Consider the following 14,545-nt stretch of genomic DNA (forward strand, 5'->3'; position numbering starts at 1 on the left):
ACTGTTTGCTGAGTTTCCAGGGATACAGAAATAAAGGAAGGGACCATGTTCTGAGGGAGCACACATAATTGATTGAAAGATGGGCCAATGCTAAGAAAAGCTCAAGCAAGATGACATCACCAGTGAGAGCCAGACAGTTATGGATAGATCAAGTCTTGGCTGGGGTGCAAGACTGGCCTATACAGTGCCTCCTTGTGTGGCCTATTTCTTGCAGGGAGAGAAGCTAACATTTGCCAAATACTTAGAACAGGGTGGAGAAAGTGTTAGATAAATGGTAAGTACTAAACATGTATTTTATTAAATGCATGAAAATGAACACACTTCATATGCCCGGTGGATAAAATTGGCAGATCCCAAACACAGAGCTCATTTTCTTGCCTCAAGGAATCCAAGATGACCAAATAGAAAAGCAAACATAGGCAAAACAAATGTATGAGCTGGAAGCTCAAGAAATTAAAAAAAAAAAAAAAAAAAGTGCTCCACTCTGAGCTTGCCCATTTCTGCCCCAGGGATACAGATACAAAGGAAGAGAGTGGACATAGTAAAAAAAGGTTAAAACCAATGCTGAGTCTTTGGGAGAAAGGAGACAGGAGAGGCTTGTTCTGCTAAGAGAGAAGGGTATGGCAGAGAGAAAGGCCAAGAGCACTTGAGCATAAAGAAGAGGGGTAGCGGGAGCTCTGGCTTTCACCAGAGTTGGGAAGGTAATGCTACAGAAACAACCATGAAGACAGGCCACTCCCCTGGGAGGGAGGCTCCATGGCCCCACACAGTTCTCCAGCTGAGGAGCTATGGTTGCAAAGCACCTGCACAGGTGTGAGGGTCTGAGAACAGCTGTCAGCTGCTACAGTGGGTGGGGGGGGGGCATGATTAAATGAATAGGGCTGCCATCTAAGTGTCACATTTAGTACTGTCAACCTCATAGGATCTAGAACATGTAGGTTAATGCTGCCAAGTTCTAGGCACGTTGGTGGGAACTTTTCTAGACTGGGTGAGCTGATGTGACGCTATCCACCCTAAGTGTAAATGACACCATTCTGTGGGCTGGAGCCCCATGCTGAATGAAAAGAAACAGAGCTGAGCACCAACATTCATCTCTCTCCGCTTCCTGACCATGGATGCAAGGTGCCCAGCTGCCTCACGCATCTGCCACCATGGTTCCCCACCATAATAGTCTACACTCTCAAATGGGTTGGCCAAAACAACCCCTTCCCTCATTAAGTGGCTTCGGCCAAGTAATTTTCATAGCAACTGGTAGCATGCAGGCGGTTGAGCTGGCCTGTCTTAAGGGTCCCAGCAATTGCTTACATCATCACCTGCGGCAGCCAGGTGCACCAGGTGTATGCAAATATAAGGGCCCCAGCCACCACCACCCATCTCTGTTACAGCTGTGTCTCTCTCTGTTCCAGGTGCCCCCTTTCTCTCTTGCTCCCTCCCTGGCCCCGCCCCTGCCCTCATGGCTTGCTTCCTCCCTCTATACTTTCTCCAGGCACTCCTCTCCCTCCCGCCATAGCACCCTCCTGCTGCCTCATGATTATATAACATAACAGCAACAAGCAAAGTAGGTAACACACTTAGGTTTCTCACTATCAAAGGAGTCATTTGATAAGAGGAGCAAGCAACCAGAATTGAATCTGAGGCCACAGGACCTGTGATCCAACAATTAGGCTATGTCTCAACAACAAGTAAACTCTGAGATCTCAAGAGCTTAAATGGGGGAGGGGGGTCAATGGGGCGTGTCATGGGTTCCTGTCATAGAATACCATTAAGGGGAGGAAAATAGCTCTGTTCGTGGTCCTGCCTCCTTCCATTTCTTGGGCCTCCCTTCTAAACACACAGGCACGTCCTGGGGTCAACACACAGGTTTTAGAAGCACTGTAAAAGTCAAGCACTAGGTAGGCAGAAAACAGTCTTAAAAAGGAGAGCAAGCTTTTCATTAAGAATTTTTCATCTCCCGAGAGATTGGCCATGTTAATCACAGACTTAAGGGGCAGGCCCTGTGAGGTAGAGATTCCCAAATTCTGATGTTCCCTCTCTCTGATGGGAATATCATTAATAGCACACTTCTAGCTGCTTCCTCATTTACCCATCCCCACGGGGCGGCCGGGCAGGCGGAGTGCTAGTTTATGGTATTTGGCAGGGAGGAAATGGCATGCATAGCTTAGCATTTTACACTCTCTCTACTGTTAGATCTCAAAGCCCCGGGCAAAGAGCTGAGATGCCTATTAACATATCAAAGCTGACCTGGCTGGCAAGTTCTCCCAGCATCCCTCAGTCCCTACCTGTTACAGGGTCTTCCTTTGTTGGCATACCCTGCCCACTACTCTGAACTCACCATCCCAGGGGATAACATCCCTCCCTGCCACATTCTTACCTATATAATTCAGCCATTTTGGCTATATTTTGGTTTTTTGGCCTGGGCCACTTCTTGGTGTGTGTCTTCTCTCCTGCTCTCTCTACCCCTCTCTTCTCTCATGGTCTGGCTTGGTCTCCTGGCATGTTCAGCCTGGACATTTCCCTCTGCCTGCTTTTTCCCTTATATCCCCAATAGAAATCCTTTCCATACTTTACGAGTAGTCATGTCCTCCTCCTTCTATTTCATTTTTTCATTCTTCTCACTGCATGTTATCAGCATTTTGTACTTGTGACAATTCCTCCTTTAGCTAGCTTGTAGCAGTGTCCTCATGTCGCAAAGCATTGTGGTCATTGTCATCCCAGGTAACTGCCCATGGAGGCATTTAGTTTTACTTTCCAAGATCTGTGGTGGATCTTTATGTTTTGGACACATTATCACCTCACTTCTTTCTGATTTTCATTTTACTTGCTTCATGAGATCCGGGTCCTTTTCCTCTCACTATATGGCGTTTCCTGTGGTTTTTTTTTTTTTTTTTTTTTTTTGGTTTTTCTAGACAAGGTTTCTCTGTGTATTGGCTGTCCTGGATTCCTTTTGTAGACCAGGCTGGCCTCGAACTCACAGCGATCCACCTGCCTCTGCCTCCCGAGTGCTGGGATTAAAGGCGTGTGCCCAGCTCTGGGTCTTTATTTATTAATTTCTGCAGCTTCTGTTCCTTTATCTTGTTCAGCTGTCCTGCCTGTGTATTTCACATGATTGTGGAGGCTGACTGTGTTCTCTTTTCTCCAGCCCAGTTGTTCTTAACCTTCCTAATTCTGTGACCCTTTAAAACAGTTCTTCCTGCTATGGTGACCACCCGCAAACATAAAATTATTTTGTTGCTACTTCATAACTATAATTTTGCTAGTTATAAATCAAAATGTAAATATCTGATGTGCAGGATAGCTGGGGGGTCTCGACCCACAGGTTGAGAACCACTGCTCTAATTTGCTTTGTGTTTGGGTACTGTATCACAGGAAAAGCAAAGTAGCGCCGTCGATCCCACCTTCCGCCTTGAGACTGGGCCTTTCCTATGTATGCCAGCCACAAGCTGCCGGGGACTCGATTTCCATCTCCCATCTCACTACAGGAACGCTTACCTTACAGATGTGCAACCACACCTATCTTTACATGAGTGCTCGGGTTCTGAACTCAGGTCCTTGAGCTTACACAGCAAGTATTACCCCCCTCCCCAAAGTATACTGTCATGCCATGCGACTGTAAGCAGGCAGTCCCAGGAAATCGCTGGCTAACCTTTGCCTCCTCGAGACAATACGGTCAGTACCCATCACACAAACAAGAAGTGCATTATACATTTTATTTATAAGACTGGAACAGTCGAGAGTGTTAGTTTAAATTAACTAGTAACATGAGGAGAGTGCCGTAGGGGGCGCTATTTACAGAAGACAAACGGAACTAGAGGGCATCAGGTTTCGTTTCAAAACAGAAATCATGACATTCACAAATGATTGTTTTATAAACATTGATGTAAATATTTTATACTTGTATATTTTTTTTCCTTGGGGGAAAAAGGTTGGCAGTAAATCTTTGGCATCAACTTGGACAGGTTTCTCCTTGGACCATTACCAAGCTCGGAGCTCATCAGTGTCTAAGTGTGCACAGGGAACTGTGTTCTGATGAGCTTTTCAGCGTCCTGTTTCCTTTAGCTGCATGTCACCCCTAGCACGCTGTGGTCTGAGATGGAGCTGGATTGTGGGGTCCAGAACACAGCAGTGTGAATTGTGCTTCTGCATCTTCCCGTGGTTTGTGCTCTTTGCATTCTAATCTGTTCATCTTTCAAGTGCGAACAGTCATTCAAGGATTCATGCAAATCACGCATGACAGGCCGACAGGCGGCACGCAGGGTGTTAATTCAAACACCGTCATGGTAATGAACACATACCTACGTGATTCTCTCTGGTACCACTTTTTCTGGGCAGGGCCAGACTCTCCCTAAACAAACTAAAATGAATAAGAAAATACAGGCTGTCTCCTGAAAAGTGAACTTCAATAAATTATAAAGCTGGTTCTTAACTGTTTTGTTAGTTTTATTTTTTAATATTCTGTGTGTGTGTTTGTGTGTGTGTGTGTGTGTGTGTGTGTGTGTGTGTGTGTGTGTGTGTGTGTGCAGGCCTGAGCACACAGAGAGGACAGAAGAGAGCTTTGGATCTCTTGGAGCTAGAATTACAGGCATTTGCCGAATACGGGGCTTATAATGTTTGTGGTGAGACCCAAACTCTTGCTCCTCCTCATGACTAGACAGCGAGCACGCTTCCAGAGCTCAGCCTCCGCTCCGGCCCGCTTCGTTGTCTTATATATCACTTTGGTTTTCATTACCTTTTTTTTTTTTTTTTTTTTAATCATGTAAGTAATTTGGTCCTCTTTCCTTTGGAAGGCAAATCTTCAGTCCACTGCTACAATTCTAATTTCCTCCTTAAGCCCTTTTGGTTTGTAAGAAAACTTCTTTTCCGTTTTGCCCTTTCTTAGAGGTAGGGTATTACCCCATACTATTTCAATAGAGTCACACTGTTTCAAAAGTAAAGCAATCCATTTTATCATATTAAGTTTGATGCCTTTGGCTAGCTTCTGCAAAGAAAACTTGTAGGTGATTAAATAGTTCTTATTAAAATAATCTACTCTTTTTTTTTTCTTGTCTCCAGCCTTTACAGTTAAAATATTCCTTTGGGATATTGTTCTGTAGGGAGTCATAGGAAACCTACTTTGTGAAATCATAGTCACAGGCACCGTACGGGATAACCCCGACTCTCTACAGAAGTCAAGTGTGTCCATGGAAGCATATGAGCAACAGCCGAGTCAGCAAACCTTCAGTCTGCATACAACGGACTTCAAGACAGCCTAGGGCACGTGGTCTGGCCCCAAGCACAGTAGTCTTTGGTTTTCAGTCCTGTCCATCAAGGACTCATGCCCGTGGCTTCAAATCATTATCTGCCACAGGACATTATGACATGTGTCACAAGGGGCTTTGAATGGCCATCTCTGGCTGTGTTTGATTTCTTACACCCTTAGTCTGGGATCTTCACTAGCCTCAGTGGCACGTGGTTCATGGTGACCCCACACTCTCAGGAGCTCTGCCTGCCTCTCTCTCTCTCTCTCTCTCTCTCTCTCTCAGATGTGCCGTCCAGTGAGGAAAAAGAGTGGTCTGTCTTCCTTAGCATTGGCCGTCTGGAACTCATCCCGCAACCGGAACTGCCACTCATCCTCCAGCTCCAGGCGGACCACGGTCTGGCGAAGTGAGTTCCGGTCTTGGCAGATCACACACAAGGTGGCTCCTTGAGGCACAGAAAGAGAGGGGTGAGTTCTCCCAAGAGAGCTGCGTGGGGATCCCACTTGTAGCAGCCAAACAGTCAGGAGAAAGTGCTACATGCCCAGTGGCCTCTGTTCCTTTTTGAGTGATTCATAATCTCAGCAACATAGACGGTAGGCAGGCTTACTGGGAAGACAGTGTGGGAGCAGAAAAGATGAATGGAACAGACAGGAAGAAGGGGAGGAGAAATGGGGGCTTGATCCCAAATCAAGCATTTTCAGCTCCAGCCCTGAGCTCTCATGCCATTGCCTATCTCCGTTCAACCCTGTTTCTCACTGATGTGGACCTCAGGCAGCTCCCACCTTTACCAGATGCCCAGGATACAGCAATCCGTCCATCAGCCAGGCTCTGTTCACAGTCTTTTGTCCTCCCTCCTCACAGTGTTCAATCATCCCTAAGGTCTGGCAGGAGTGTCTAACCTTTTCAACTGCTGACATTTTCCAAGTTCTGAATAATCAAGTTTTTTTTAAGCCCCAAATGTCCCACCTCAACATTTTAAGTAATTTTACCATTTGGGGGACCACATTCTTAGCTAACCTGGGCTCATAGGGCCCCCAGGTCACAAGCTAGACAAATTGTTAGAGGGCTGTTCCTGAGGGCAGAGCCTCTCTCTCTTGCTAATTAAATGAACGAGAACAAGGGAAATGGGCAAGGTTCGTGGAATGCGAGTAAGGAAATGGAGCAGGCCTGGAAGCACAGGTTGACAAGCACTTGTTTACAGGCCATTTTCAGTGTCAGCCACTAACAATAAAAGGAGAAAGGATGGAGAGAGATAAAGGTCATCACAGGATGCTCTGCACTGCTCGGAAGCCTCTGAGTGGTCCTCGGCACCAACATATTGGACTTAGAGGGGAAAGGAACAGAGGAATATGAAATGCCTGCCATTCGCCCAAAAGAAGAGTGATGTCTTTTCTCTATTGAACAGATATAAGAGAATGAACTTGGGGTTCAGTCCCAGCTTTCTGATACTCTGAGAGTTGAGGCCATGACTTTCCTTCTCTGAGCCTCAGTTTACCCACTGGGAAAAAAGGATCAGGCCTAAGGGCCTGTCATCACAGATGCCAGATGACAGTGGCCAATCAAATCCAGATCCAGGCTAGGAGTATTACCTTTCAGAAAATGGAACTTTTTCAAGAAGTTAGCCCCCACAAAAGAGTCGCAGAGGTACAGCAGGAGCCCGCTGAATGTCATGTCAGAGCAGCTGGTGTTTAAGGAGTGAGGCCTGGAGCTCACATAACAAACAGAAATCTGAAAGAGAAGGAGCCCAGGAGAAGTGTCACCTTCCAGAAAGTGTGCAGTCCCACGTGGGGCTAACATTCAGCAAGTACCAGGTGCTTCATCAAGCTGAAGGTGGGGCTTGGGACAGAGAAAGTCATCACATCTCCAAATCACCCCCTTTAAAAATGGGCTCCAGGAGGGTTGTTCTAATTTATCATATTCAGACATTGTTTTGAGAATCAGGAATGCCTTGCCATCAGAATTGTGTTTGATACCTAAATTCCATTTAACAAACCAATGAAGCAAGCTGCCTCAAGCAGGGTGACATCTGAGATAAAGGCCTGAGCACAGGTCTGCCTCACTGCCCAAAGATTCCATCCATAGCCACAGATTCTGCCAACCACAGGTCAAAAACATTGGAAGAATTAAATCTGTATTGAGCGTGTGCAGACTTCTGTGTCCATGTTTCATTAAGCAATGCAGAATAAGCATGTACAGAGTAGTTACACCGCGATGGGTATAGGTCATCCAGAGAGGATTCCAAGTATATAGAACAGTTACATGAGTAATGTTAACAGCATTGTCTTATGCAAGTTCCCACTACCCGTGGAGTCCCAGGCTAGTCTCCATGGATCCCTGAGGGACACTAATTGTGATTCAAAATCCTGGTACTAGGTCACTTGTTCTATGGATTCCACACCGAGTTACCTGAGGTCCTAGGTTAAGGTAGCAGTCTACGGACAGCACGGGGTGGCCATGATTCCTCAGAGAGAGCGGGAAGAAGCGGTGGCTGTGGTATTGGAGGAACTTCTCCAACAGGAGCTGGGCGGGAGCTGCCAGGAATGTGTGCTTACTGTCTGGGGCACAGATATACTGGGATGGCACAATAGCCACAGAGCTGTCAGACACCTGCCAGGAAGAGAGACAGGCCTCAGGGCACTCAGAGATATCTCGGGGAAGGTGCTTGCCAAGCAAGCATGGTGTCTTGAGCTTAGATCCCTGACACCCATGGAAAAGCCAGGCACGGTTCACATATTTCTGTAACCCTAGGGCTGGGAGAGGGACAGAGTCATAAAACGTCTCTGGAGCTCACTGGCCAGCCAATCCAGCCAGTCAGTGAGTTCTAGGTTCAGTGCCAGACAGCATCTCGAAGGATAAAGGAAAAAGCAGTAGTGTATCCCAAATCAACATCCATATGCACAGTCCATCACACACTCCTGCCACCATAGGCTGAACTCTCCACACTGCAGTCCCCACTTGGTGGACTGAACTCCCTGAAACTGGACGCTAAAATAAGCCTTTCTCCCTTATGCTGTTCCATTAGCCATTCTCCCACAGGCCATGAAAGCTGGCTAACAGAGTGAGTGTGTGACAAATGGGGCTGATGTTTGGACTAAGCCTGGCCACATCGTTCGTGGGACTATTGGCTTCTTATCACTCTTGGGGCAAAGTCTAGACGTCATGGAAATTTCCATCTATTTTCTGCCATTCTTCCTCGTTCCCTATGTTTCTTTCTCGGGGAGGGAGGGCACCCATTGACTCCTCGCCATCCAGATGTCACATCAGGTCACCCTGAGACATCTCCTTCAGCTCCATGGTGCTTCTAACAGTGGGGCTGCACTGAGTATGGCTGACTTCTTCCTTAGTTGCAAGGCCACATACCTGAGAGAGAAGGGACTAACCAGTGTTTAGTGTACATCTAACGAAATAAATGAAAACAAGTAATTTCACAGGCATGAAAAAAATTAAAATATGTCAGTAGCTTTCCTGTATTTTACCAACATGCAGTTAAGACTCTGTTCAAGGTGGGATAAATATCTAAAATAATAGTAATGACAACAACAACAACAACCCAGGAGCTGGTTCAGCAGGTGAGGGAACTTACTGCAAGCCTAATGACCTGAGTTAAATATCCAAGACCCACATGGTGGAAGCAGAGAACCAACTCCCACAGGTTGTCTGCTGACCTTTGGTTGATAACCACCGCTCCAGAGGAAACCAGCTTTTCCCTGGCCCCCAAATCCATTCTGCATTCTCCCCCACAACCCTTCTACCTTACTATCCATCCATCTACCCACAAGCCCCCACTCTACTGCCAGAACAGTTTCCTCGTGGAGACACTGTGGGACACACACACACACATACACACACATGAAAATTGAAAACCTAAGAGCTTAAAACTGACAATGAGGAAATAAAACAAATGGTAGATTTGACAGGCACATCACGGGCTTTGGTAGAAATATCTCAGTGGTCTTTAAGTTAAACAAGTTTAATACAATTAGTTTAAAAAAAAATCACAGCGGCTATGGCCTAACTCATTGGTTCTCAAGTGTTTGGGTAGAACAGGCTTCACACTTGGAAGTCCTGCTACTCTGAGATGGGCTTGTGCTCTCTGAAAAAGCTCTGACCCCCAGTGGGGGGTGGGGAGTGTTGTACAGAACCATTACTCTGCATCCAGATCTGTCAGGGTAGGGTCACTCTGCAAGGAGTTGGTAGAGACTGGGAAGGACAGGCCAGGTGCTGGGAAAGGACACCCCGATGTCACACATCAGGTTGAGACTCAAGATAGACAAGACATGAGACTCAGAGGGACCTTCAGGCAGGACTTGGTTAGCTGACCTGGCTTTCTGGGGGATATCTGCTTTAGTGCTTCTTAGTTGGCTTAGCTAGGACCACTGCAGTCATGTGTCAGATGGGAAGACAAATATGACCACTGAGCCAGCTAGCCTGGTGTCTAACGCTAACAGCTCTTTAGATAAGTGCTATCCAGTGGTGTGGAGAAAAGCCCAGTGTGCTACACCCTACCTGGGTAGGGAGGGCAGGGGTGCACAGAAAAAAAGGCTTGCTTGCTGGTCTTGCGCTGAGCAGCTTCTCACTGGATGCTACACAATGTCAGAGAGTGGAGAGTAGTTCCCACAACTTGGTACCAAGTGCCCCATGCTCTGACTCCCTTAGACGCCCAGACTCCCATGCCCAGACTCCTACTCTCAGCTTTGGTACCAGGGCAACCTGGCTTTGGCCTGAGCACCTGCCTGTCAGTGCAGCTGCACTCACCTTGGATGTGATGTGGAAGGACCTGTGCCCACCCACTGCGATCTGCTTCTTCATGACGCTGAAGCGGTTGAACCGGCAGAGCAGGAGGCCAGCACTGTGCACTCGAAGGTTGAAGTCTACGTCATCGCACGTAAACCTGCTCAGAGCCAGAGGAGGACCGGGTCTGATGGGGCACAGCCTCCATGCTCCCAGACAGCCATCATAGGGGGTACAAGCATTAAATCACATGCTACAGGAAATAATAGGTCTACCTCTAAGCCCTTGTCTCCTCCCGTAAGAGTTAATGGGGGAGGGGTGTATGATCTGGTGAGGGGACCACACCTAGGAAGGCAAGTTCACCTTAAGATAATGTTGTTTTCTCTCCCAGAATTCTGGGCCCCTAATTCAGCCCCTATGAGCTACCGTGGGTTCAGCTGGCTTTGCCTACCTTTTAAGAGTCCTGCCTCAGAAAGACGTAACTATTTCTTTTCTTTTCTTTTGGATGCTGGCCAGGGCCTAAGCATGCTTTATATGTGTGTGAGTGTGTGCACGTGCGTGTGTTTGTGCAGTAATATGCTTTTAAACTACCTAACACACCCTTTGTGCTTCTCCTTGCCTCCTGCCGTGTGGCCATGGTGGCCAGCCTCTGCACCAGCTCTTCTCCATTCTCTGAGATTTACAGCTTGCCTGCCTTCAGGTCTTCCTTTGAAGCTCTAACTGCCCTCCAGTTTCCATCTCAATCTCTTCTTTGTCCCCAAGCCTCCATTTGCATCTGCTCTTCTTAAATTCTTGTTATTAATGAGACTAAGAACCCCAAGAGGGGACCCCTGATTCCTCCGGTATCATATGATAGCATTGCTGGGATTCTCCAGGATTTCCAGCGACTTCTTTGTGACCTTTCGATTCTTCAGCCGGCAGAGAAAATGAGCTCCTTCCTATGCTCCCTGCTCCCGCACTGTGAGTTTACAAGGATGACCTCAAGCTGCTGATCCTCCTGCCTCCACCTCTCAAGAGCTGGGACTGTATATGGTGTATGTGCTACTGGGCATCAAATCCAGGCCTTCAAATGTGCTAGGCAGGCTGGATCCCCAGGCCTCTACTCAATTGTTAAAACAGAAATACAGAGTGTAAAATACTGGGCATATATATCTGAGGCAAACAGGTTCAGAGAGAAATCATCTGCCTATTCTGCAGCTAAGTGGCTGAATGTGGGCTCCAGTAAGGGGGCCAATCTAGCTTCCATCCTCACACTCCCAAGTAGCCCACTGCCTGGCATACAGGGCACTCAGTCAACAGACTTTTTGTGGCTGGAAAGCAATGCATTCAGATTACTTCAAAGTTTTCTTTGATGGTGTGGTGGATTGAATAGGAATGTCCCCCATAGGCTCATAGATTTGAATGCTCAGTTATTACGGAGTGGTGCTTTTTGAGAAGGATTAGGAGGTGTGGCTTTGTGGGAGGAATTGTGTCATGGGGGGGTTGGGGGGAGGGGCAGGGGAGGGGGGAGGGGGGGGAATTTGGGTTTCAAATGCTCAAGCCAGGCCCAGTGTCTCTCTCTCTCTCTTCTTGCTGCCTGCCCATCTGCATGTAGAACTCTCAGCTGCCTCTCCAGCACCATGTCTGCCACGATTCCCACCTTGGTGATGGACTAAACCTCTGAAAGTGTGAGTCAGCCCCAATTAAATGTTTTTCTTTATAAGCATTCCCATGGTAATGGTGTCTCTTCACAGCAACACAACACTGACTAAGACAAGAAGGTGAGAGTACTAAAATAATCACTTATTTGGTAAGGAAGCCCAAGCAAAAGAAACACTCAGCACAAGGTGGTTCATGGTTACCATGATAAATAAGGAGGAGGAATTAAGATGAACACCAAGACTCATTTCTCTGTGCTTCCTGACTGTGAGGGCAATGTCACCAGCCGCCTTCCGCACCCTGGCGTACATAACGTCAAACTCCCAGTCAAATAAGCCTTTCCTCCCTCAAGTTGCTTCTGTCACATATTTGCCACAGCAACAGCGCAGTGCAGGCAGAGGGGAGGGGAGTCCGCCAGGCTGACCTGAGGCTGCATCCTGTGGGGCCAGTTCCCACGTCCCCCCCCCCCATGGGCCCCCACGCTCACCGGTTCTGGTTGTACTGTACGTTCTGGGTCAAGTCTACGTTGAGGATGATGAAGTCGTGCACGTGACAGCGGGAAAAGGGCTCCCGCACCTCACAGCCCCGCGTCTTGCTGGCCCACTTCCGCATGCCGATCAAGGCGTAGTGTGTGATGTTGGGGGACGCCTCAATGTGCTGCATGATGTGCTTCAGAGAGACGTTCCTCTCCGACCAGGAAAACTCCCTGTTGGGAGGAGAGAAGCCGCCAATGTCCCTGGACAACAAGCAGGCAGCAGCAAGCCAGCCAGAGTATGGCTTCCTAACTGCACAGTGTGTGCCGGATAGGGCTGATGATGTGGACTGAGCCCCAGAACCATCCAACCAGGGGGTATCAGGCATCCTAGCAAGTAATTCACATTTACTATTGCTTCGATGTGCAGAATATAGCCATATCCCATGTACTGAGCACATATACAGACGATGGTTTAGCTCATAGCGGTAATGAACTCCAACCTGGAAATTGATACCCTTCAAAGAAGAGAAACCTAGAGCTCCAAAAGAATCAGCCACTTGCTGAAAGTCATAGACAAAATCAGTGCCAAGAATGAAGGGTTGGGGGAGGGGATTGGACCAGGGCTAGAGTGCACGAGGTGCATCTTGGGAGATTAGCAATGTCCATTTATTGATGTGGGGATTAGCTAACTGGGTATGTTTGATTTGTGAAAAACACTGCATATGTGTTACACTTTGCTTGTGTGTATGTGTGTGTGCATATTACACTAAGTATATGTTGTCTTTTTTAAAAGATTTAGTGTGTGTGTGTGTGTGTGTGTGTGTGTATGTGTGTGTGTTTGAGTGCTTACATTTGGGCACTTGAGTACATCCATATAAGCCCTTGAATGGACGTTGCATGCATTTGCTGAATGGCTCTCTTGTTATATGGGTCTTAAACTTCATCCTTAAGATTTCTGTGCCAAGTATTCTTTACTACTCTTTCCTGCTGAGCCAAGCCCTTGCATTCTGTGTGTATTATATAGCTCATTAATAGTTTTTAAAAACCAAAAGAATCAAGACTTTGACAATGAGTCCACTTCTGCTATATCCAGGACCTGGCTCTCTGTTATGAGAGGCATACTGTGGTCCTCAAAGCTGAGAAGGGGCTGCCCATCGCTGTCCTCCATGGGTCCCTGAGTGAAGGGAGGAGCATGCCCAGGCTACCTCACCTGCTGTGTTCTCCAGCACAGTCCACGTCTGCTGCATTCCACATCACACAGGAGTCATCAGAAATGACGATGAAGGGCCAGATGTCCTGAGGCTTGACCCCCAGCTCCTCCTGGCGGTTCCTCTCCAGCTCCAGGTTGTGGTAGCACAGCTCTTTGATGAGGAAGTGGGCGGCCCCTGTGATGGCCAAGATCCAATCCTGTGACTCAGAAGTCCATCCTGCACCCACATGCACAAGACAGAGCCCATACCAGACAAACCAGAACCCAAACCACATACCCCTCTTCCAGTGACCACTGACTACCAACAAGAAAATACCCTTCTATAGTTTATACACACATTTCTGCTTTTTTTCCTAACAGCTGAGAAAATGAATTAAATGAATAATCAAACATTTAAAAGGGGGGCAGGGCACACGTCTTTAATCCCGGCACTCAGGAGGCAGAGGCAGGTGGATCTCTGTGAGTTTGAGGCCAGCCTAGTCTACAGAGAGAGAGTTCCAGGACAGACAGCCAATGCTACAGTGGAGAAACCCTGTGTCAAAAAACAAACAAACAAAAAGAAAAAGACAAAAAGAAAGATACGCATAATTCTAACATAGGGGCTAAGAAATACCTCAGTTGGTAAAGTACGTGTCTTGCAAGCACAAAGACCTGAGTTTGAATCCCAGGACCTATGGCTTTTAAAAAGCTGAGTATGGTGGTCTGTGTGTATGATCCCAGCACCGAGGAGATGAAGACCAGCAGACCTGAGGGGCTCACCATCCAGCGCGTCTTGCCAAGTCAGTGAGCTCCAAGCAATGAGAGACCTAACTTCACAAACCAAGGTGGACTGCTTCTGGGGAGTGACACCAAGGTTGTCCTCTGGTCTCCACACAACATGCATGTACACTAGCACTCACATATATATGCCCAGGCAAAACACATATGTGCTTGGTCATTCCATAGGCAAAGAATTTGATGTCAACCATCTAGTTCTTCCTCTGTAGAACATTTCCCCCAGTCTTCGTTCTCAGAAACGATACCTGGCAGTGGGTGCCAAAGTCACCTACCAACTCCAGCGCTGTTGAAGATGCTCGGGAGTACAAGCATGATGTGGTTGGGCCAGTATTTCTTATAAATGGCCATCTCGTACTCCTTGACCACAAGCACGTGTAAATGATTGGCTCCATCCATCGCGTGGTACAGATTAAAGAGCCCGTGCTCGTGACGGCCCGTCGTTGGAGTGAAGGTTGGGCTTTTGATGTGTTCGTGACTCTG

The 14,545-nt window shown here is 47.5% G+C and overlaps 1 protein-coding gene across 2 annotated transcripts in view; it reads right to left on the minus strand.

Moving 5' to 3' along the window:
- Nucleotides 1-5,493: 5,493 nt before the first annotated feature.
- The window catches only part of Greb1 (growth regulating estrogen receptor binding 1), a 68,949-nt gene continuing 59,897 nt past the window's right edge, over nucleotides 5,494-14,545 (minus strand). For both annotated transcript variants that reach the window (XM_051143652.1, XM_051143642.1), the window contains exons 26-32: nucleotides 14,338-14,542; nucleotides 13,289-13,463; nucleotides 12,091-12,309; nucleotides 9,990-10,125; nucleotides 7,641-7,841; nucleotides 6,824-6,962; nucleotides 5,494-5,679 (exon numbers count right to left, since the gene is read on the minus strand). In XM_051143652.1, the coding sequence (XP_050999609.1) occupies nucleotides 5,516-5,679; nucleotides 6,824-6,962; nucleotides 7,641-7,841; nucleotides 9,990-10,125; nucleotides 12,091-12,309; nucleotides 13,289-13,463; nucleotides 14,338-14,542 (1,239 nt within the window). In that variant the 3' untranslated portion in view covers nucleotides 5,494-5,515. The remainder of the gene's footprint in view (nucleotides 5,680-6,823; nucleotides 6,963-7,640; nucleotides 7,842-9,989; nucleotides 10,126-12,090; nucleotides 12,310-13,288; nucleotides 13,464-14,337; nucleotides 14,543-14,545) is intronic.

Source organism: Acomys russatus, chromosome 1, assembly GCF_903995435.1.
Source record: "Acomys russatus chromosome 1, mAcoRus1.1, whole genome shotgun sequence".
Taxonomy (NCBI): domain Eukaryota; kingdom Metazoa; phylum Chordata; class Mammalia; order Rodentia; family Muridae; genus Acomys; species Acomys russatus.